The 20,672-nt window shown below is 44.9% G+C and overlaps 3 protein-coding genes across 4 annotated transcripts; 2 read left to right on the plus strand and 1 right to left on the minus strand.

Annotated features, from left to right (window-relative positions):
- Window positions 1-1,335: 1,335 nt before the first annotated feature.
- On the plus strand, window positions 1,336-8,614 carry sting1 (stimulator of interferon response cGAMP interactor 1). 2 transcript variants are annotated; one of them, XM_047036923.1, is made up of 7 exons: window positions 1,336-1,483; window positions 3,241-3,485; window positions 3,640-3,826; window positions 5,285-5,393; window positions 5,543-5,784; window positions 6,192-6,378; window positions 6,877-8,614. In XM_047036923.1, exons 2-7 carry the CDS (start codon window positions 3,247-3,249, stop codon window positions 7,119-7,121), a joined length of 1,209 nt encoding a protein of 402 aa, XP_046892879.1. In that variant the 5' UTR covers window positions 1,336-1,483; window positions 3,241-3,246; the 3' UTR covers window positions 7,122-8,614. The 2 variants fall into 2 exon arrangements, with proteins under 2 accessions (XP_046892879.1, XP_046892962.1); XM_047037006.1 differs by lacking the exon at window positions 1,336-1,483 and adding an exon at window positions 1,807-2,026.
- An 834-nt stretch (window positions 8,615-9,448) lies between these two features.
- On the plus strand, window positions 9,449-11,040 carry si:ch211-39i2.2 (DNA damage-inducible transcript 4-like protein-like). The gene is made up of 2 exons (XM_047037128.1): window positions 9,449-9,910; window positions 10,377-11,040. Exons 1-2 carry the CDS (start codon window positions 9,736-9,738, stop codon window positions 10,817-10,819), a joined length of 618 nt encoding a protein of 205 aa, XP_046893084.1. The 5' UTR covers window positions 9,449-9,735; the 3' UTR covers window positions 10,820-11,040.
- Window positions 11,041-12,155: 1,115 nt separating this feature from the next.
- On the minus strand, window positions 12,156-19,400 carry brd8b (bromodomain containing 8b). The gene is made up of 21 exons (XM_047024499.1): window positions 19,346-19,400; window positions 18,713-18,809; window positions 18,543-18,612; window positions 18,403-18,452; window positions 18,159-18,281; window positions 17,929-18,009; window positions 17,706-17,770; window positions 17,254-17,408; window positions 16,964-17,041; window positions 16,849-16,862; window positions 16,421-16,491; window positions 16,198-16,293; window positions 15,887-16,032; window positions 15,276-15,720; window positions 15,122-15,159; window positions 14,765-14,964; window positions 14,403-14,495; window positions 14,242-14,310; window positions 13,566-13,851; window positions 12,811-12,855; window positions 12,156-12,231 (listed from the first exon to the last, which is right to left on the minus strand). Exons 1-21 carry the CDS (start codon window positions 19,362-19,364, stop codon window positions 12,172-12,174), a joined length of 2,301 nt encoding a protein of 766 aa, XP_046880455.1. The 5' UTR covers window positions 19,365-19,400; the 3' UTR covers window positions 12,156-12,171.
- Between the last annotated feature and the right edge of the window lie 1,272 nt (window positions 19,401-20,672).

Here is a 20,672-nt window from a genome sequence, read left to right on the forward strand (position 1 = left end):
ACAGCTTTGCATCTGGTTTCCAATAATATTGCTTATACTAATATGGTTTCCAATAATATAGCATGTACTAGAAAAGTGATTACAAGTTTCATTAAATCCATGATCATTACTAATCTTCATAATTACAACAGTACGATGGTTTTCCCACAACAATTTCCTCCACCCCAGACAAGCATACAAACATGTTCACATGCACACATGTGCAGTGCTGTGTGCACACACACCCACACAAAGCCCCGGGGCTTACAAACAGACCCCGCCATCTACAAATCCACAGACACACAAACATACATAAAAGGTCAATACAATTGTATTAAGGATAGATCATTTGCTCAGTTTACTGTCATTCTGTAAATGAATAAATGTCATTCTCAACCGTTTCTTATTAGACAATACACAAACGTTGACGCGTAATACCCCTGAAGGCCGGCAACACCTCTAGACATTACTGGGTGCCAGCTGAACTTTGCCCAGCCCACAAAAAAAATGTGGTCGGGAAGTTGGGTCTGGGGTCGCTCGGTTGAGGTAAAACAACATACTACGTTGCTCTGATTGGTTGTAGGTCTATACAATTGAGCGAAGAAGCATTTTTTTCCAGGTTTGGTTGAAACACGCCCCATACTCACAGGCCAACGGAGCAGTATCAGACTCATATTCTGACTACAAATATGAGTATGACAACGTCAGGCTAGACATTACTAGTACATGAATCAAACATTTGGATTTCAGTTAGATCTTCTCCATAAATTATATAATCTGCTGTACACAGTAGCCTTATGAGTTGGTAAAATAATTTGAAATGCTATGGTATGTGTCATGGGCGTCGTTAAACACTTTTTACTGTGGCATGTGCCCCAGTACGTTTCGCCTAGGGCACCAGATGTTATAGGACCGGTACTGGATGTCCCTGCCAAAGCTGATATCAAACTTGCGTCCACAAACTGTTGTATAGTGGGTTAAGCAATGGGAGTTTCTATAGCCTCGTAGTGCATTGTGCACAGCAAGCTTGAAAGAAAAAAAGGGATATGAATATGAGCCTGTGCCCCAGTAGAGTTTTATGTCTAACGAAGCCTCAGGTATGTACCAGGTGCTTGCGTTGTCTTGTCTTAAGAATTTCAGTGCCCAGTCTAACCTTGTGTTGTTCTGTGTACCTGACAAATAAAAGACTTGAACTTGAACTTCAACATCGCCTCTGGTATGTGTCATTTGCTCCTCATACAAAAACTGGTTATACAACTCAATTTCCTTTTGTCACGTGTCTCGACTCGATATTCAAATGAGTGACACAAGGCGAAACTGAAAGAAAAACATTTGTATAATTGAAGTTTACATGTACGCACGTGACAAGAGGCAGAGAGGAAGTCAGAGGAGGAAGGGGAGTGTGACATCAGTGCTGGAAACTGATTGCCTGCTTTGTTTGCTGTATCTCCTCTAATTTCTCACTGAGTCTCAAAGAGCAGAGGTGGGATCTCTCTGTAGCAAGGTAAGACTTATCTCTGTGTATCTAATACATTGGCAGAAACCATAATTTGTTTGAAATTTGGGTCAAGGAAGAAGATCATAATGTGAGTGATACATTCTACGTTTTTTTCTTCTAAGCTTGCTGCGCACAATGCACCACTACAACTGTTGTAGTAGTGCTGTTACTGTTAACTGTTACAGTTCAGGGACGGAAGTTTGATTTCAGCTTTGGCAGAGACATCAATAGTTAATGCGAGCAAGCATACTTTTTTGGTAGGTCGTGTTACAGTGTAGTACAGAGTGGACCCAAACGCAGCACAGATACAGTTAGGTGATTTATTGGGTGGAGTCCTGAGTTGTGGTCTTGTTTGGTGAATCAGCGGGTTGGCAGGCAGACAGGGACTGGGTTTTCAGATGACAATCCTGGGCACAAAGAAAACAGGTTTACCGAAATCAAGTGAATCAAGCAATGCTTGAGGGTCAAAAGCGCATACTACCACAGTAGCTGTGACAACGATCCAACGAGGAGTGGTTGGAAAGCCGGGTTGAAGCGCAGGATGATAAGGTAATGGGCGGCAGGTGTGTAGGGTCTAGGCAGGATGATACAGGAGAACCAGCAGGGGGTGTAAACGGGACAGGGGCTAGGCCGTGGCCGTAACAGGTAGGCCTATCATTTGGAAACTTTCTTTAGTTTTGTAATGTTTTTTTAGACTACCTCAATTCTGACCTGTGTGCTGAGTCCGACACCTGGACTTCTGTGTGCGCGCTGCAGTGGCTATTTGGGAAGCTCAAAAGAGCACGCTGACATTGAATTGTGTTGGCATTGGTTTGTATTTTCAGTTAAACTGCTTTGATTTTACAAGCATTGATTGGGATACTGCGTTTATTTTTTCCTGGATTATCAATCTAAATTAATACACTGACTAATAAAGTAAATTGTTCAAACTCAAACTTTTCCTCAGTGTCTGACAGAATCACATCTTCTATAAATCCTGTTTGACTGTAGATTCAAATATTTGAGTAAGTCATGTAAATGACAAGGAACCCATGAACATTTGTGGATATGATCTCATGTTTCAGCAATATTGTGCTATTAGTTGAGAAAATGAAATCAAATATGTTTGTATAGCCCTTTTTTACAAGCAATGTCACAGAGGGCTTCACATATGCCCATTCAACTGCACCTAAACCAACCTTTTTGGTTTGCAAATGGGAGTTGAAACAGAGTCAAATCAGAGCTCAGGGTTTGAGTAAGACAGCCAGGTAGATGGTGGGATTGAATGGTATGATTGTGTATAAACCAATGAGGCCACAAGGATATCCTCCAAGTGAACCTGCTGAATTAAAGCCTCAGGGAACAAACTTTTTTCATTTAATCACACATGAATGAGCATCTTAGGCACACCTTCTACACCTCCTTCGCATTTCACAGAAAGAGTGTAGCTTAGATTCGTTTTATCTGTGAATCAAGTCTAATCATTGTACAGAACACCGGTGATAGCAGATGTGTGTAATACCCTTGTCAATTTATCAATTTAGTCAACTTAGAACACACAAACACGCAAACACTTCTTGCACTTTTTTCAGGGGTTGAATTGTCTTTCTCCTTCTTGGTGTTGTACTGTTCCTTCAAAAAGGTGTTGTACTGTTCCTTCAAAAAGAGTGCCGCAGCATTAGGTTGGCCTCTAGCTAACATGATTGCTTCCCACATTCTTTATCTGTTTCATATTCCACCTCTATCGTCACTGAATACTAAACTGTTATCTCTGGTTGCATCAGGTTAGGATGGTGTGTGAAATGCAGCATCTGGTAGGGGAGGAATCGCTGGTCCCTCTGCCTCGCGGGACTCTGGCCAGAACGTGTGCCTGCTTCCTGGCTGCCATGGTGGCGGCACTCCTGTTGATGATGGCGCCTGAGGACTTAATCGGGCTGGTTGCCACGTCGATGCTCATGCTGACTTCGGGGCCCTTGCTGCACGGGGTTTGTCTCCTGATGGAAGAGTGGCTGCTCCGCTCATCTACTCGGTGAGGGTGGTAGTGTGTGTGTGTGAGAGAAAGAGAGTTTTACTTCCTCTGTTATGCTTTACACAACCGATCTTTCTCCCTCCTCCCTGGCCTCTCTCTTCACATGTGGTCCCCCTCTATCCATCCCACCAACCCCAACCCCTCCACCCCCCAGGTGCCGCGGTAGATTGCTGACAGGGCAGATGCTGCTCTCCTGTGTGAGGGGGCGTACTCTGCTGAGCCTGGGGCTTGCAGGGCTGCTGCTGGCCCTGGAGGGGGATCATCAGACAAAGGGGGGTCGCTGGAAACTGGTGGTGCTGCTCTCTGTACTCTACATCCCCCTCAAGAATCTGGGAATACTGGTGAGAGAGTGGGGAGGTTCTTGCAAAAAATGTACATGTCTGTAGATGTGTATACATTGAATTATGCTGAGAGGATGGGACCACGGATGCAAGACGCAAACACACGCATGGGCACATTTATAAAAAGGGTGGTAATGATTGGTCACGCCGGTTTCATCAAGTCTGTAAAATTCTCATTGTAGGTCACTCCTTGTTAGCTTGAGGTTTTTGTAAAATCCCATCCACTCCCTCACCCCAAAACCTCTTTGGAAAAACCTTGTCTTCTCTCAAAGGCTCAGAGCATAGCACATGTTGAATATCTTGAAATAGCCACAGGCAATTTCGGATCTCTCCAAAACCAAAAAACTGTGTTCCTCAAAACTCCAGATGGTTCAGTATCACTGTAAGACGGTGCCAGTTTGAGTCTCTATGAGACACTCTTGAGGTGAATTGTCATATCACAACAACCTATGTCATATGGTCATTACTGTGACAGGACACAAGAACTAGGGCGACTGGCCATTATCTTACTTTTCAGATGCATGTCTAATGGCTTGATTTGTACTGCACCGGGATTATCCCATTTGGCTAGGTTATTTCAGACTTTGTGTTTTGGTTTCTGTTGTGTGTAAACATGTATGTGTCTGTGTCTAGCTTGCTAGCCTCTCTCATTGTCTGAAAAGTCTTTGTCTATGGCCTTGACACACACATACACACACACACATACATACAGACACATACATAGTGACACAAACACACAAAGACACACACAGTAGTTGTCGAGTTATATTTTATATGTTTGTTTGTTGTGGTACCATGAGTGGCTGGACCACTATGCGGGGTGTAGGGCAGTGGGTCACAACCGGACAGACCAGACCAAAGTTTATGTTATTTTCTCACCTGTTTGTTACTTTGTTATCTGTATCTACTGTCTACTGCGTAGATGTTGCTGGCCAAGTTTTAAGAATTTTGCTGCACTGAAGCAATTTGGTGTATGCGACAATAAACTCTTTGATTTGATTTTGATTTGAAGTGGTTCAAACAAAGAAACCGGTTGGAAACCGGTGTTATCTTCGGGTCACAATGACAACTTCGGGTCACAATGACAACAAGATAACACAAGGGTTAAGCAAAACATAGGCATCCTCATTTGGATCCTACCAACGGTATACACAAGATCAAAGTTCCTCTGGCGTCGAACTCCGTTTGTGCCAGGTATGCTCTGCTTGGTGTGTGGGTCCACTCTTTTGTACTCTCTCTCTCCCACACCTGAGCTCCCCTGCTTCAATCATAGGGCTGAGGCATTTGCGCCTGTCTGCAAGAAGCATTCTGGGAGACGTAGTTCTCCTGTCAGCCATCTTGTGGCGTGGTAGCCACTCCTGGAGAGAAACATAACACCCCTCTACCACACGTCCTCTTGTGATGCCACATTGTGTACATGGATGTGTGTATGTGTTACTGTGTGTGTTCGTCCTGCAGGGACCATGTCCGGTGGAGGTGTCTGCCATCTGTGAGGAGAAGAAGAACAATGTAGCCCACGGTTTGGCCTGGTCATTTTACCTGGGCTACCTCAAGCTGGTGCTGCCCCGTGAGTACTGTGCTATGACACACGCACACACACACACACACACACTGCAAAGTGACATCAGGCAAACGTTCATTCATTAAACTCTTCCCGTTTTCTGTCACTCTTGTATGAGTGAATCGTGTGCGTGTGCTAACCTCCCGTTCTACCAGATTTGGAGAATTCAATTGCGTCGTTCCGCACCACACACCCTGCTGGCCCGTTTGAGAAGCGGGGCTCCAGAAGACTCCTTCTACTCATGCCCCTCACCGCCAACATCGCTCAGAAGCTGGAGGATGAGGACACAAACATTCAATATTATGACAACCTCCCCAACATACAGCTGGACAGAGCAGGGGTCAGGGGGCGGGTCTACAAGCACAGTGTCTACAGTGTATTGGACGAGAATGGAAAGGTGATTAACATTCTGATGTAACAGAGTACTGACTGAGTCTGTATTGCACAGGACTTTGATCGTTTCCTCTCATTCCTCTCAAAATTGGCAACTGGCACCATCCTATGGCCATATGTTGGAACTAACACTAATACCTTATGATTATAGTAATATGAACTGGATTTGTTGAACGGGCAAAAAAATTATAACATGGCTCTATCTCATGGTCGTCTGTGTGAACTACAAATATTCTTAAAAACCTTTTCCACTTGAAACATATTATCAATCCCCTGTTTGTGCTTCTCTGCATTTATGCACATCAATTTACGTCTCTGCTTCTTGTCCTCACTCCTCTATCTGTAAGTCTTTCACTCTTTGTGTGTAAACATGTAGGCTGATGTGTAAACACACAATGTGTATGTCGTTAGTCCCACCAGTGTGCCGTGGAGTACGCCACCCCTCTCATGACGCTCTACCAGATGTCCCATGAGAGCAACTCAGGTTTTGGAGAGAGAGAGCGGAGAGAGCAGGTGCTGCGGTTCTACAGAACCCTGCAGGACATCCTGGAGCATTCACTGGACTGCAGGAACCGCTACACACTCATCCTTCTCAATGGTTAGTGCTGCATCTGTTTGTCCGTCCGTCCATCTGTCTTTCTCTGTTCTACATTCTGTCTGTCTGTGTCTGTCCCTCTGTCTGTCCCTCTGTCTGTCTCTGTCTATTTCTATCTGTCTGTGTCTGTCCCTCTGTCTGTCCCTCTGTCTGTCTCTGTCTATTTCTATCTGTCTGTGTCTGTCCCTCTGTCTGTCCCTCTGTCTGTCTTTGTCTATTTCTATCTGTCTGTGTCTGTCCCTCTGTCTGTCCCTCTGTCTGTCTCTGTCTATTTCTATCTGTCTGTGTCTGTCCCTCTGTCTGTCCCTCTGTCTGTCTCTGTCTATTTCTATCTGTCTGTGTCTGTCCCTCTGTCTGTCCCTCTGTCTGTCTCTGTCTATTTCTATCTGTCTGTGTCTGTCTGTTGGTTTGTCTTACCTGCTGTCACTCTTTCTTTGTCTCTTTTTACCCTATGGTATATCAGAGGAAAGCTGATACTTGACCGAACACTTCCTCTTGTAGACGAGCGTGAGGATGACCCTCATTTCCTGTCCAAGACCATCCTCAGCCACCTGCTGCAGCAGGAGAAGGAGGAGTACTGTCTGACCCCGCACCCCCAGCAAGATGTTGGCCATATATTGGCACCTGCCCTGCCTGGGGGGGACCACCGGTGCAGTGATGCACCAATGAGCGTAGATCCGGAACTCATGATCAGCCAGGACCTGCCCAGGTCTCTCAGGGACCCTGTAGAGACCTCAGATGAGTAGCGTTCATGTGTAGACTGTGGGAGAAATAAGATTTCTTATGTGTTTTCATAAATCACAGTCAGTAAATCATCTATTCGTTTCATCGGTCCTATTATCCATTCATATGTGTGTCCCTATTGTAACCTATTGTATTTTGATGACAGACAGTTCTGGGATGTAGTATCTGCCTGCCTTTGAAAACAAACAGTTTTTTGGCTGTGTTATCTTAGTTTTTTTTCTATTCATTATAAACACTTTAGATATAGCACATATACAACCTGTTAATCAACCCTCCCTCAACAATTTGACTTCCTCTTTTCTGACTTTCAAATATGCTCTAAATATGCTATAAATTGTGTTTAGTTTAGAGGAGGAGGGCCTCATATAAGCTTTCAACGCTTCTTAACTGCACCTGTTTTATCCATTGTTTTTTAATAATTTTTGTATATAATATTTTGTGGAAAAAAAAAATCTATATTACAACTAGAGAACTCTGAAAAATAAGGATTTAGGTATGAGTGAAGAACCTGGGTGCTAGGTAATAAGATTTAGTTTGGAATAGGGTGTGCCTTAGGCTTGGGAGGGAGACGGGGAGTGAGGAGGCCGACAGTCACGAGCCACACAGACATGTCAGTGTCTGGAACCCCTCCCTGGGTCACGTGTGTGAACACGCTTCATTATCTAGAATGTTCCTTTTTCCACACCTGGCAGGCCATGATTACACCAGATATTACACCTGATTGTCATGCTCTCTGCCACCTAGTGGCAGTTTGTTGTGTTGTTTGTGTTTCCCGGTTGTGGGTGTGGCCATGGTCTCCAGTCCCAATTACCCACTCACTCTGCCTCACACACACAAAAGTATATTCTTATAGATACTGTGAGCCCACAGTGTTGATCTCCCTGACCACAGGTCTTTTGGTCAGTGTGTGAGAGGGAGAAGAGATAAGATGAGACGAGGAGTGCTGTAATCAATTTTGGGTTACAGGCTAACACGGCCACAGGCCATCCTGTGATTGTCCAGCCAGGTGATTAGAACTCGGGGCCAGTTTTACCAGTTTTTCCTCTGAAGACTGAGATGGATAGATACCTTGTTTATCTTGTTTGGTCTATCAGGTCTATCAGTCAGAACATCAGCCAGACAGACAGTCAGCAAACCAAACAGACCGACATTCAGTCAGACAAGCCGACAGACAGTTTAGTCAATCTTACTTGCTATTCTGTGTCATTTCCCTTTAATTTCTACATGCACTTCCTCTTTGGCAATCATCATTATGACACCAGGTAGAAAACCTAAGAAGATGATTGGCTGTGGTGCTGAGGTAAAGGTGAGGTCATACACAGGGAATTTCCCGGCATTGACTCAACCTAATGTGTCATTCAGAACTCAGCTCTCTGAGCTAGTTCATGCTTATTGTCACGTTTAAAACATGTTGCTTAAGATAAGGAGAGGATTTTTTATTTCTGAACATTACATGGATTGTGTGATTAAAAACAGAATGGTGTCAAAACATGAATCTTGATGTATGCAGTGTATGGAATATCTGTGGGAAGAGAGAGAGAGACACAGAGACAAGGAGAGGAAGAAAAGAGGCAAACAGAAGGAGAGGAGAGCTCTCGGGAAAGGAGCTACCGGATAGAGGGAGAACAGAAGCTTACAGAGGAAATAAGGGGGGGAAGAGAGGATAGGAGGATAGATACACAGTGGGGACAAAGGAGAGAAAGAGAGCAGTAGGAGCCTTGAAACAATGGCGTGAGAGTGGATAAAGTCCACTAGTTGGTGATGTCACTAGATGTGAGTCCACCAGTGGAACTCACATCTCCTGATCGGTGCTTCAGGGCATGTGACTAACGAGTCAGGTGAGGTTCTGGTGTCTTGACTCAATGCATGCATTCTCTATCTCTCTCTCTTTCCCCCCCCCCCCCTCTCTCTCTCTCTCTCTCTCTCTCTCTCTCTCTCTCTCTCTGTCTCACACAAACACACACACACACACACGGGTCCAGTATGGTATTTTTTCTCCAGATTTCCTATCCAGCTAAATCTAAAATGTTAAAGCATAGGCTACTTGACATCAGTAGCTAATATATTGTATAGCGTAGCTATAAACTGTAAATGAATACAGAAAGGAAAGAATACAGTAAGGCCTATTGAAATGTAGGCTACGTTATCTCTGCCAAAAATGTTTCTAAGATTATTTTTTTATTAAACATTTATTTATTATGTTTGTCTGAGAACAAACTCAAAATAAGTTTCTGCTAGTCCGGGTTAAATGGTAGCTGCGACATTAAGTGAAAATGTTTGGTTTATAATTTTATAAAAACACCAATGCGCTGTAGCTGCTGGTAGGCTAAGGATAGGTGATAGATATTTCAGTAAGCTTACATCAGGCTACATTTATCGTTATGTTCGGGCATGTTGCGTGAGACAAATTGATTCAATCCGACACATCTCACTTCCAAGTTAAAATGCTATGGTAACCGAAGAGGCCCGTCCCACACGTGAGCAAACTCAGCTGATGCAACGCGATTACTATTTAAGCAGCGAGAGCAGCTCACGCAGTCAACACTTCTTCATGGAGAGAATACAGGCGAAACGTGAGAGATTGAGTGAGGCAGTGGAGATATATAAAGACTCAAAATGGTCTATACCCCGGCGTTAGTCTTCGGACACGGAATGCCTGTAATATCGGAAGAAGATAGCGTCGTTGAGCTGATGAGAAAGTTTATTTATCAAATTACTTCTAGCGACAAAGGTGAACGCCAAGGAAGTCTGGAGAGCAGAGAGGATTGCGTCAAGGAAAGAAACTCTTCAAGTATGTTCCATTTCAGTCTTGATTTATAATTATGAACTAATGTAGCCTTATAAAAATAACCTATTTATTATTTATTTTATACGAATTAAAGCGCTTTTAGAATATGCTTCAATGAAAGTATGTCCATATTAATGTAGGCTAATAGTCCAATATGAGATTGTAACGTGAAACTGTCACAGTATGCTATGTAGCAGCAGCTGCTGCGAGTGCACATGACTAGGCTACTGTCAGGTGATAATGGGTCGACTAGTGTGTCCTCAATTTCTCAACCACGAGTGTTTGTGATGAGCAATCAAAAACAAACATGTTTGCCTAGTCTGTCACTGGGATTCTAATATATAAAGTAGGCCAATGTTGAAAGGGAATATCTAGGTCGGACTTTTATAGCCCACGCAATTTCTATTGCATCCAATCTTAGCCAGCTAGAAGTTGTGGATTGTGTCATAACACCGTCTCTTCATTACAGATATATGGTTTGAGCCGTCGGTGGAATATGAGGAAGCCTTGCTCCAGCGGAATGTGAGCCGGGAGATAGAGCGTTGTCTCTCCAATGCCAAAGCCTCGAGTCTCCGCTGTCAGGTGTTGCTCCTTCCTCGCCCGCTGACCGCAAAAGTCGCCCGGGATGTAGTGCGCTCCTCGGCGGACGAGCCTTGTGGGTTGCGTGGGGCGTCTATCAGTATCTACTTGGAGAGTAAAGATGCCTTGTTGTCACTGGGAACCATTTCACCAGATCCGGGCGTCACTCCTACCTTTGAGCTGTCTGTCGTCTTCAAACTTGACAACGACGGTTGGCCACCACTCAAGCACATATTCGTTCATGACAAAGTGTTGAAACTGCGCCCCGAATACCGGCTAGTGAAGAAGAAACTCTACTCTTCCGCCAGTCCAGTTATTCACGACTTTTACTGATAAGAGATGTTGCATCTTAGTCGATATCAGGCAACCATAATGTACATTCCCTAGGATTTTGAAACGGAAATTCTGTTGCACTATATCTGTTGTTGTTGACCGAAATGCACAGCACTGAAGCACACCTAATCTTGCTTATCTGTAAATTAATGTAGACAGAAATAATGAAACCAGAATAAAAGGGTTGAGTGCCTTTGAGGTACTACTAAAGTTATGAATGCATAAATTGCAGAAGAAATGACTGACCGAATGCCAGTGGTTAAGACAACAATCCCACTCTTACTACCCAACATTTTTGTACCATTTATGTTCTTGCATGTATATTTGATGTCTTACTTGAAAACCATGGAAACCTCGCATTTGGAGCAAGCTGGTCTTGCCCCTGACTGTGTTTTACTATTTGACAATTATGCTGCAGTATTGTTTAACAGAGGAATGTCAAAGAAATACTATTTTGCACGTTAACATTTGTGTTTGAATAAAATAGTATAGTTGAATTAAAGTACAATCCCTCAAGCCAAATCTGAGTAATATCAGTTATCTTTTAATAAACAATTTTACAACAAAACGCACTATGAAATGAAATTAACAAAATGTACAGTACACAACGTCCAACACAAGTACAAAACTACTCTTTTGTACTCCCTCTAACACATGGTGAACACATGATTCCTTGCAGCATATGTTGTAGTTATTGGCTAAAACCTACACAACAAACAAGGCCCTCACCCTCCTGTGTCAACAGAAAGAAATTCCTCATCAACCCTGCCCATATATATAGGCCAGGTTAATTTGTTGTCATGGGATTTGTTGTCATGAGATGTCCCATGACAACAAATTAACATGGCCTATCAGAGGGCAAATAGAGCTGTTACTGTATGGATTTGACCTGTCATGTCACTTCAAATATAGACCAGTGTGTAGTTGTGGGTGGGGGCAGAGGTTGATCCAGAAGGTTCAGGCATACTCCATACTGTAATAAAACACATTCAGTTCTGCGAAGCTGCTGGTTACCAGTGCTAACTGTCAATCTAGATCAATTTGACACTGGAATAACTGGTGTGCTGGCTTTCAATTGGTATTTTATAAAGAGAGCACTGACACATTTCAGATGGCCTGGGGATAAGGACTACATAGAACACGCACGCACGTGCACGCACGTACACAGGTGCGCATTCACACGCCCGCGCGCACGCACTGCACCTGGCAGACACGAGTGACCACACTAAATGTATAACCCATCAACAACAATGAACAGAAGCTATTCCACGAAACATTCTGTGATCTCATCGGACCAATCTCCGACAAGTCTCCCTTTAAACGGCCTGACCTTTTGGTTTGGGACATTCTCTTTATTTCTTCATCTTGAGGTCGGCTTCGATGGCGGAACGGCGCCCCCTGGTGCCCCCGTCCTGTGAAGAAATAGAGAGGTGGAAGGGAGGAGAGGGGAATGTCAGAGTTGAAAGATGACCAAACAGCATCCTAGAAAAAACCCCAGGGGTGGCTTGCAGTTGGCTTGCACAAAACACAAGACGATCTCTGCTGTCCGTCAGAGGAAAACAAATATATACAAATGAAAAGATTCAAAGAAAGGAAAACCAATAATAATACTCAACCGAAAACAGAAGGACACTGTGAACCAGACATGCAGAGTCACGTCCAGGAGAACCACTGGGCACACGAGAAGGAAAATGAGGAACCACACGCAAACGTACACACACCTCACACATAACCAGAATGGGTCTGTTCCACAACCAGTAACTGAAGGTCCACGACTTGGGTGACGAGTGTTAAGAGTATTTAGAGCATGTTGGAGGAGAGCTGTGGATGTATTTAGTGTGTATGACTGATGTAAACAGACTGACTGAGTTAGTGTCTGTGTGCGTGTTTACGTGTATTGGAATCCTGTCTGCGTGCGTAACAGAGACGTTGAAACAGAGTATGCGCGTGACTTGACCTGGTGACGTTTGACCTTTGACCTGAATACTTACAAAGAGAGAGAGAAGGAAAGCGGGAGAAGCCATTGGGACACTGTCCTGTAGAAGGACAAACATTACAGTGAGAAAGAGAGACACACACACGCTCTCTCTCTTCCAAGAAGCATCCAACACAACATCTGGTACACATCTAGCCTTACACACACACACATACACACACACACACACACACACATACACACACACACACACACACACACATTAGGGAGGTACATAGACTGATGAGGACTCAGACAGGGACACAGACTCACACACACTCCTGACAGCCCAGTGAAAGACACACAGGCTCTGCAGGGTATGGGACAGACAGACCCTAGAGAAGGAAATGGAGGCTGCATGCACCTATGGGGAGTGAAATGGCTGTGAGATCAGAAGAGAAAGACGAGTTATTAAGATGATCGGTACGGTACACAGAGGGATGAGCAGGGATGCAAAACAAGTTGGCCTGGCAACAGCTACGATTCAACACACTTCAATTCACAGAACTTTCTATGTACACCAGAGGGGCAATTCCTGTCAGTATCTAACATTTTACACGGCTGTGTGTATGTCTAGTTGTCTATATGCTCTATTCTGTGTGTGTGTGTGTGTGTGTGTGTGTGTGGGTTAGTTGAATGCCTAGTCCTCCTCCTCTATGCTAGGCTTGATTCCATTTGCATGTGTTGGCTAGCAGCCCATACAGCAATCTGAGGAGTGTGTATACTTTGCGTGCGTTCTACATCAGCGTGTGTGTGTGTGTGTCCCCTCACCTTCTCGACAGGCTCCCCGGGCTTGCGGCCCCCCTCGCGGCCCCGCAGGCTCTTGGTGCTGACGGCCGACTCGGAGGTCTGCATGATGAGCTGCGTGGCAAGGAACTGCTGCACGTGCTCCAGGACGTCGCGCTGCATCTCCAGCGCCATGTGGAACACGTCGTGGTCCGAGCTGTTGTACATGACGGCGTTCTGGAACATCAGCATGATGTCGCGCTGGAACTCGGCTGTGGTGCGGATCTGGCCAGACTCGATGCTTTTCTTGATGGCTGACAGGTCCATGGGCCTGGAGGTGTGGGGTGTAGGGGTGTGGAATGGAGAAGGAGTGAGTGTGTGTGTGTGTGTGGGGGGGGGGGGGGGGGGGGGGGGGGGGGGGTGGAGGAATGGAGAAGGAGTGAGTGTGTGTGTGTGTGTGTGGGGGGGGGGGGGGGGGGGGGTGGGGTGGAGGAATGGAGAAGGAGTGAGTGCGTTGGGATTGGGTAGGACAGAATGAGAAGGGGTTCTTTTGCAAACATGATATAACTGTATCTTTTTATGACAATATTTTTTTGGTGTTGTCTTCCATCAGGTGCTCTTTCACCCTGTGTGATCTAAACACAGCAGCAATAGCTAGTTCTGTAGCTCACCTAGGTTATCTAAAGCTACACAGACAGCCCTGCACCTATTTCAGTCTCACCTGTGTACGATACTGTGGTAACCGGGGGCGATGTCGTCGGACACAGGCTGCAGGAACACACTGGCGTACCTGCATGAGTGATGACAGTAGCAGACATTCAGACCCAATGATTGTGATTGACTGTGGAGAAGGGGAGGGGGGCGGAACCTCGAGGTGCCGACCTGTGATTGGCCGCTGCTCTCCACACCAACATGATGGCTTTCTTCCAGATCTTCTGAGCCTGGACAGCCTCCTGGTCCTCCCCACATATAGAACTGAGAGTTGAAGGGACGGGGAGAAGATAGAAGAAGAAATTGAGGAAATGATCAGGGGGGGAAGAGGAAGCAAGACACGGATAGCAAAAGAGACAGAAATTAATTAAACTGGGAGAGAAAACAAAAAAACAGCTGACAAGGAAAGCTTAAGACAGCAAAACTTGGTGCTCAGTTTAAACAGAGGTCAATAAGCTCCCCGCTGGCCTAAGCACTATTCAGACTTAATGTGGATGGATACAAAACAACATGTGCACAGTAAGGCCACTCACAACTGAGAGGAGGCAGGACTGCTGGCCAGCGAATCGGCTGTGGTGTAGCGCTGGGAGGACAGGCCGTAGCCGTCCTCGCTCTCACTGGCTGCTGGCTCCACCTCTGACAAGTAGTGGCCCTCCCCCTCTCCTAGTTCCTCCTTCAGTTCCATCCCTTCGTCGGGATCTCCGTCGCTTCCTGCGTCCTCATCCTTCACCTCCTGCACATACACACACAGAATGGGAGAGAAGATGACACATTCAAACCCATCTGTACACCTGTTTCACTCATTGACTATTATACAGAACGTGTTCATTATACTACACCATTGACAAGTGTGTGGGTGTAGATAGTAGATACTTGCAGCATTAAATTACCTTGGACTCCTTTCCCGAGATAGAACTATCCTCTGAGTCTGCAAGAATAAATGTTTTTAATTTAAAAAAAAAACTAAGGAATGTACACATCAGCCCTGACTGATCTTTAGGGTGTGTACGTGTGTGTATGTGTGTGTGTGTATGTGAGACCTACCTAGACAAGGGGGTTCTGGCTGTGTCCACTCTTCACCTTCACTTTTCACAGTGGCGCACAGTATCCCTTCCTCTCCGGTAACCTCATCCTCTGTGACCTCATTTACTGCCGGGCTGTCGTCAAGGGCAACAGAAGGAGTGACGCCATCAGTGCCGCCAACTTCCTGGCTTTCAATCCCCTCATCCTCCTTCTCGTCCTCTGGCTGCTCCTGTTCAGTTTCTGCCTCTGTTTGTCCCTGAGGCTCCATCCCCCCGGGGTTAGCTTCTGCTGGATCCCCGTCCTGAAGCTCCTGAATGGGATCTGCTTGTACTGTGGCCCCCGGCTCTGACGCCTCCTGGGACTCCCAGGGGCCGGACAGGGAGTGTCCCCCAGAGACGGCCTCTTCACAGAGGGAGAGAGCGGCCTCCACCGCCGCCGCGTCCAGAGCCTCCACAGAGTCATCCACCTGGGAGGGAGAGAGAGAGAGAGAAGGTAGAAGGTAGAGAGACAGAAGGAAAAAATGAGGAGACGGAAAGAAAAGTCGACAAAGGGAGAAAATATTAATGAGAGCTCAAAAGCACCTTAGTTTTTTTCCCCATACAAAATCACACACACACACACACGCACAGTACCTTCTCCTCAATGATGGCGATGATGTCCCCCACTGTCTCCAGGTCGAGCTCGTCCCCCATGTAGGAGACGGACACCAAATCTTCCTCTACAAGCCCCGCCTCCTCGCCAAGCTCTGGCCCCACCTTTCCAGCCTCAACTCCTGGTTCTGTTCACAAAACACAACTGAGGTCACCACTAATTGGGCATGGGTAGTTGAGGCATTTGGGGATTAGAGGTAGCTCCTATACTTGAGAAAGATCGATAGACTTAACTAGGAGAACTGTGAGAATAGAAAGAGGGGAAGGGAGGGTGAGGCTGACAGAATAGTAACCTGTGCTGGGTGGAACAGGGCTGGCCAGAGGAGGGGGAGGAGCAACAGTGGTGGGGGGAACAAGACTTTCCATTGGATGAGACAAGGAAGACGTATCTAATGACACACACACACATTTTTAACACATAAGGACAGCACACAAAAACACCAAATGTAAAACACTAAAACATCACAACACATTTAGATGAGGAACATGCATAAATAGCCTGGTGGCCAAAGTTACCTGCGGGGGATGGCAGCAATGGCAGCTGGAACTCCATTAGCCAATCCAGCTCCAGCTTCTCCATCGACCACCTAAAAGGATATTACATTATTTCAAAGAGGCTTTTGTTTTGATCCAGACATTATATTTTCAATATGTATAATCCTACTATGTTTAAAAAACCCTGCACTTGTAAAATGTAGGTATATTTCACAGTACTTGGTAAAAATCTCAATTTATTAGGGTATATGTATTTATATATTTGTTGCTCTTTTTACCAGCTGCAATGCCACAATTTCTCCTTAAAAGTACCTACTACTACTATTACAACAACAATCAGAAATCCAGAACCATTCCCCAAACAATCAATCTGAGACCAGTCTGTCAAAAGGAATGGATCACTCTCCCAATTTATGATTGATCCTGTATCTCTTTTGTGTGCCTCTCACCAATCTTGGGCTAGAAGATATTAGGCTGCCTTTCTTCAGCAACTCAGAGAGGAGGGGGGGAGGGCGGCGGCGTGGACTTCTGACTGAGGAGCCTCTTCTGTGGGGAGTCGTCTACCAGAGGCCCCAGGCTTCCCTCTTTAGGCCCTGCCGCTGGAGTCTCAGAGGCAGGCATGAACACACCTACAACCTGGGCCTTGAATGAACAGCGGAGGGGGGTAACATTTAGAGATGCTGGCCTTGGTGGAAGGGCAGTAAATACATTGGTCTCCTAAGTGGTCAACAACAACTACCAGAAAAACATATGAAATATGCAACTTCACATTTCACAACTTCAAAAGCAACCTGTTCACTTAAAGACCCAGGTTGTTGAAGTCCATTCTGGCGCTAGCTCCTACCACGCTATTAGCTGAGGTGTCCTCGGTGGAGGGCGTGGCTGTGTCCATGGGGGGGTGCAGGGGCGTCGCCCTGGGTGCCCTCCAGGCTGGCGGGGCTGGCCCCCAGGGGGGAGCGCACCGTCACGCTGGGCACACGCTTGGGGGTGTTCTTCACTGCCTGGCGAGCTGCATTAAAAAGATACAAAAGAAACGTTCAGCACATTATGCTACAATGTTTATTTAGGAGCTCAAATACACCAAAATATACACTCGTGAACGACTCGTGAAATTGCATTAAAACACAAACAATCCACAAAGAAATAAGAGCAGGTGTCACATGCATGCATGGGGGGCACACACCAAGAGTAAACTGACTCTGCAATTTCAATACAGTAGTCTTGTTGGTTGACAGACTGCAGATTACAGCAATGGTTAAAATAAAAAATCAGGCAACGAATTGTTGCTCAAATACATCAAACTCACCCTGATAGGCTGTTTCTGTTGCCTTCTTCTTTAAGTCTGCGTCGTCTTCCTCCTGCTTCTTCTTTCTGAGGTAAACCAAAATAGATTTCTGTATTTCAACACATTTACAATGACATAAAAACCCAATAAAAAGTAGATAGAACACTGAGACCAGAAAGTGGGTAGACAGATGAACAAACAGACTGACAACACAACCAGGTAGACAGGTGAGCTGGTGTCTTACTGGGAGACCTCTGCCCACAGCTCCTTCAGCTGGGAGTCCAGGTGACCACTCTGGATCAGATCCACCTCCTTTTTAAGCTTCCTGTCAGGGCAGGAAGTGCAAGGTCAAGTACAAAATTCACAACGGAAAATATCCCTTCCCATAACCATGCTTTGGAGCACAGAGATCATTCTATGTGGTCAAACCTCAAACGTTAGAAGGAGGTGTGTGTGTCCTTTACCGATGCTCACCTGTATTTCTCCTGTGTCTCTCTCAGCAGTCTTTTTAGCTCCTCTATCCTCTCAGCGGTTAGTCTCCGTACAATCACATCCTCAATAGTCTCCACCACTTCCCCCTTCTCTCCACGTTTACGCCTGGCAGGCACAGCATGGGCACACTTAACTAGTTTCTGCAAATTATCTAACCTTGCAGTAACGCATAACATCAAAGAGAATGAGTTATCATACTGTTTGTGTATGTTGACAAATTACATACTTTGGGGCCTCTGTGGTCTCCAGCAGCTCAGAGTATTGAGAGGCACAGTGCTGTAAGGACAGACAGAAAGCACAGTCAGACATCAAACTGCAGAGTTTTGACAAGAGTGTGTGTGTGTAGATTACAATGATTCCTTTTACCTTCTGGGAAAACCAGTCAGGGGGGCGTCCAGACTCAGAGAAAGGCTTGATGGCTCTGCTTACTGAGACCCTGGGTAACAGACAAAGCATTCATGATAGATGTAGACTTGATTCATTTGTTTAGTGGTTCACAAACGATTGACAAAATTCTAATAAGTACGGGTCTTTACCAGTTCTGGTCTCCACTTCTCATAACAGATGATGCAAGGCACAGTTTTTCTCTCACTGACCATGGTTCTGTCGGCCCAACCGCCTGCATCTTGTGTTCTATGGGACAAAAGGACATGACGGAGAATGTTACAATGTTAAAAAATAATCTTAGTATTTTACTAGGCATTATGTTTTGCTTGAGTAGGCAAAAATAGACGTGAACCGTCGTGGGGGAACAAAAAATGTGGGTCAGACAAACAAAGCGTATACAACATAGCGCAACTAGCTCCTGTAGCACGACGAGTTACGTGATCTGTACAGCTCAAGTCAAATTATAAAACGCATGGCATCTATGGCCAAAAGCTGGCAAATGACAAAAGTAAGCGAATTAGGGTGCGTATTCTGTATATTTGGACCACAATTGTTTAAGCGACTACTCATTATGCTAGCTAAGTTAGCTAGAGAGCTAACAACCTATTTAGCAAGCTCCCGACCCTAGCAACCCTGGCCACCTGACGTGTAAACTAGCAAGATTAGCAAGCTTGCTTGATTGTAGAGACATCACATTAGAAAGCTACAATATAAAATATGCAGTTACTTGACATTAAAGTATAGAAGAAAGGAGTGAAAGAGATGTAAACATTGATACTCACTCCCGACTCCGCTCGCCATCTTTCGTAGACAACAGTATACAATAAGACATTGGTTCCACCTAGTGGACAAATAGCGACACTGCAAGCTGTAGAAACTGATTGGGTATGCAAGTGTTTGAACCAACAGGTCCAAACCAGGTTAAAAAGTATTTGTAGAACAACTCAACATTGTACATACAAATGCAAGGGAAAGACAAATGTATGGTGGCACCTGTACTAGTCTGACATGGAAAGTTGTGAGATATTTGCCAAATATTTTCCATGAGGAAGTAGCTACAAAGGCACCAGAGAATGGCTCCTCAGAGGAATGTGTACAATTGTGAGGTGTTCTTAAATCATTTGAACGTTTTACAAAAATAGAACTTTCACATATTGACGTAAATGTCTTTAAATTATAGGGTGTTGCACTGAAAGCTGTGACCCATCAGAAACTGTGACCGCAGAGGGCGCTGCAGCACATCGTCTGCCCGTGCGTGTTAGACAATGGAGGGCGAACAAGAGCGTCTAAGCAAACGGCGTACATTACATTCATGGTGCAAGCTGTGTGATTATTCGCGGTTTGTTATTGCTTCCTAAGGAGAACGAGTAAACCGCTGGTGACCACATTAACCACTTCAGGCATAGTAACATATGTTTATCTGAAAGTAAATCAAATTTATTAAGGTACATTTTCTCTCAAATGTTTCTAAACATGTATTTCTTTGTGACTGCACGCACGAGTTACATTTGAAAAAACCTACCTAAAACCTTACACTAGACCTACATTTAAAACGTTAAATAATCGTATTCTACTGTAAAGAAAAGAAATAACTAAATATTGAATGAACCAGGACATTGGGTAAGTTGTTAGAATATGTGACCCCACTTTTAACTGCTTTACAAAGGAGTTAAACGTCAAAATATTGTTTGGGGTATTTACGTCATCCCTTCACACTAGTCAGGACACGTTTTCTTATTTGGAGTAATCACAGAGCCAGTACCCACAGACAGAGTTCACCATATCTGACAGCCGTCGTCAGAATGTGACCCCACTGTAACTGCTTAACAAAGGAGTTCAACTTCCACATCCTCCAATAGTTTGCATGGCCGGTGTCAACTAAAGTCTTATCTAAAATTAAAGAAATATGTGCAGGTACTGGATATGAAGTTAATCACATCACACTAAAGATGAATCACATCACACCTGCGCTCGTTTTGCGTGGTGTTTAGTTTCCACACAGGTGGGCATTAATCGGAAGAATAATTGGTTAGATATTAAAGTATACCGGGAGTTTAAATAAGGAAAAGACTCTTCTTCACGTGTTTGTGACAGAGAAAAGAGATATTT

Source organism: Hypomesus transpacificus, chromosome 1 (assembly GCF_021917145.1).
Source record: "Hypomesus transpacificus isolate Combined female chromosome 1, fHypTra1, whole genome shotgun sequence".
Classification (NCBI taxonomy): Eukaryota; Metazoa; Chordata; class Actinopteri; order Osmeriformes; family Osmeridae; genus Hypomesus; species Hypomesus transpacificus.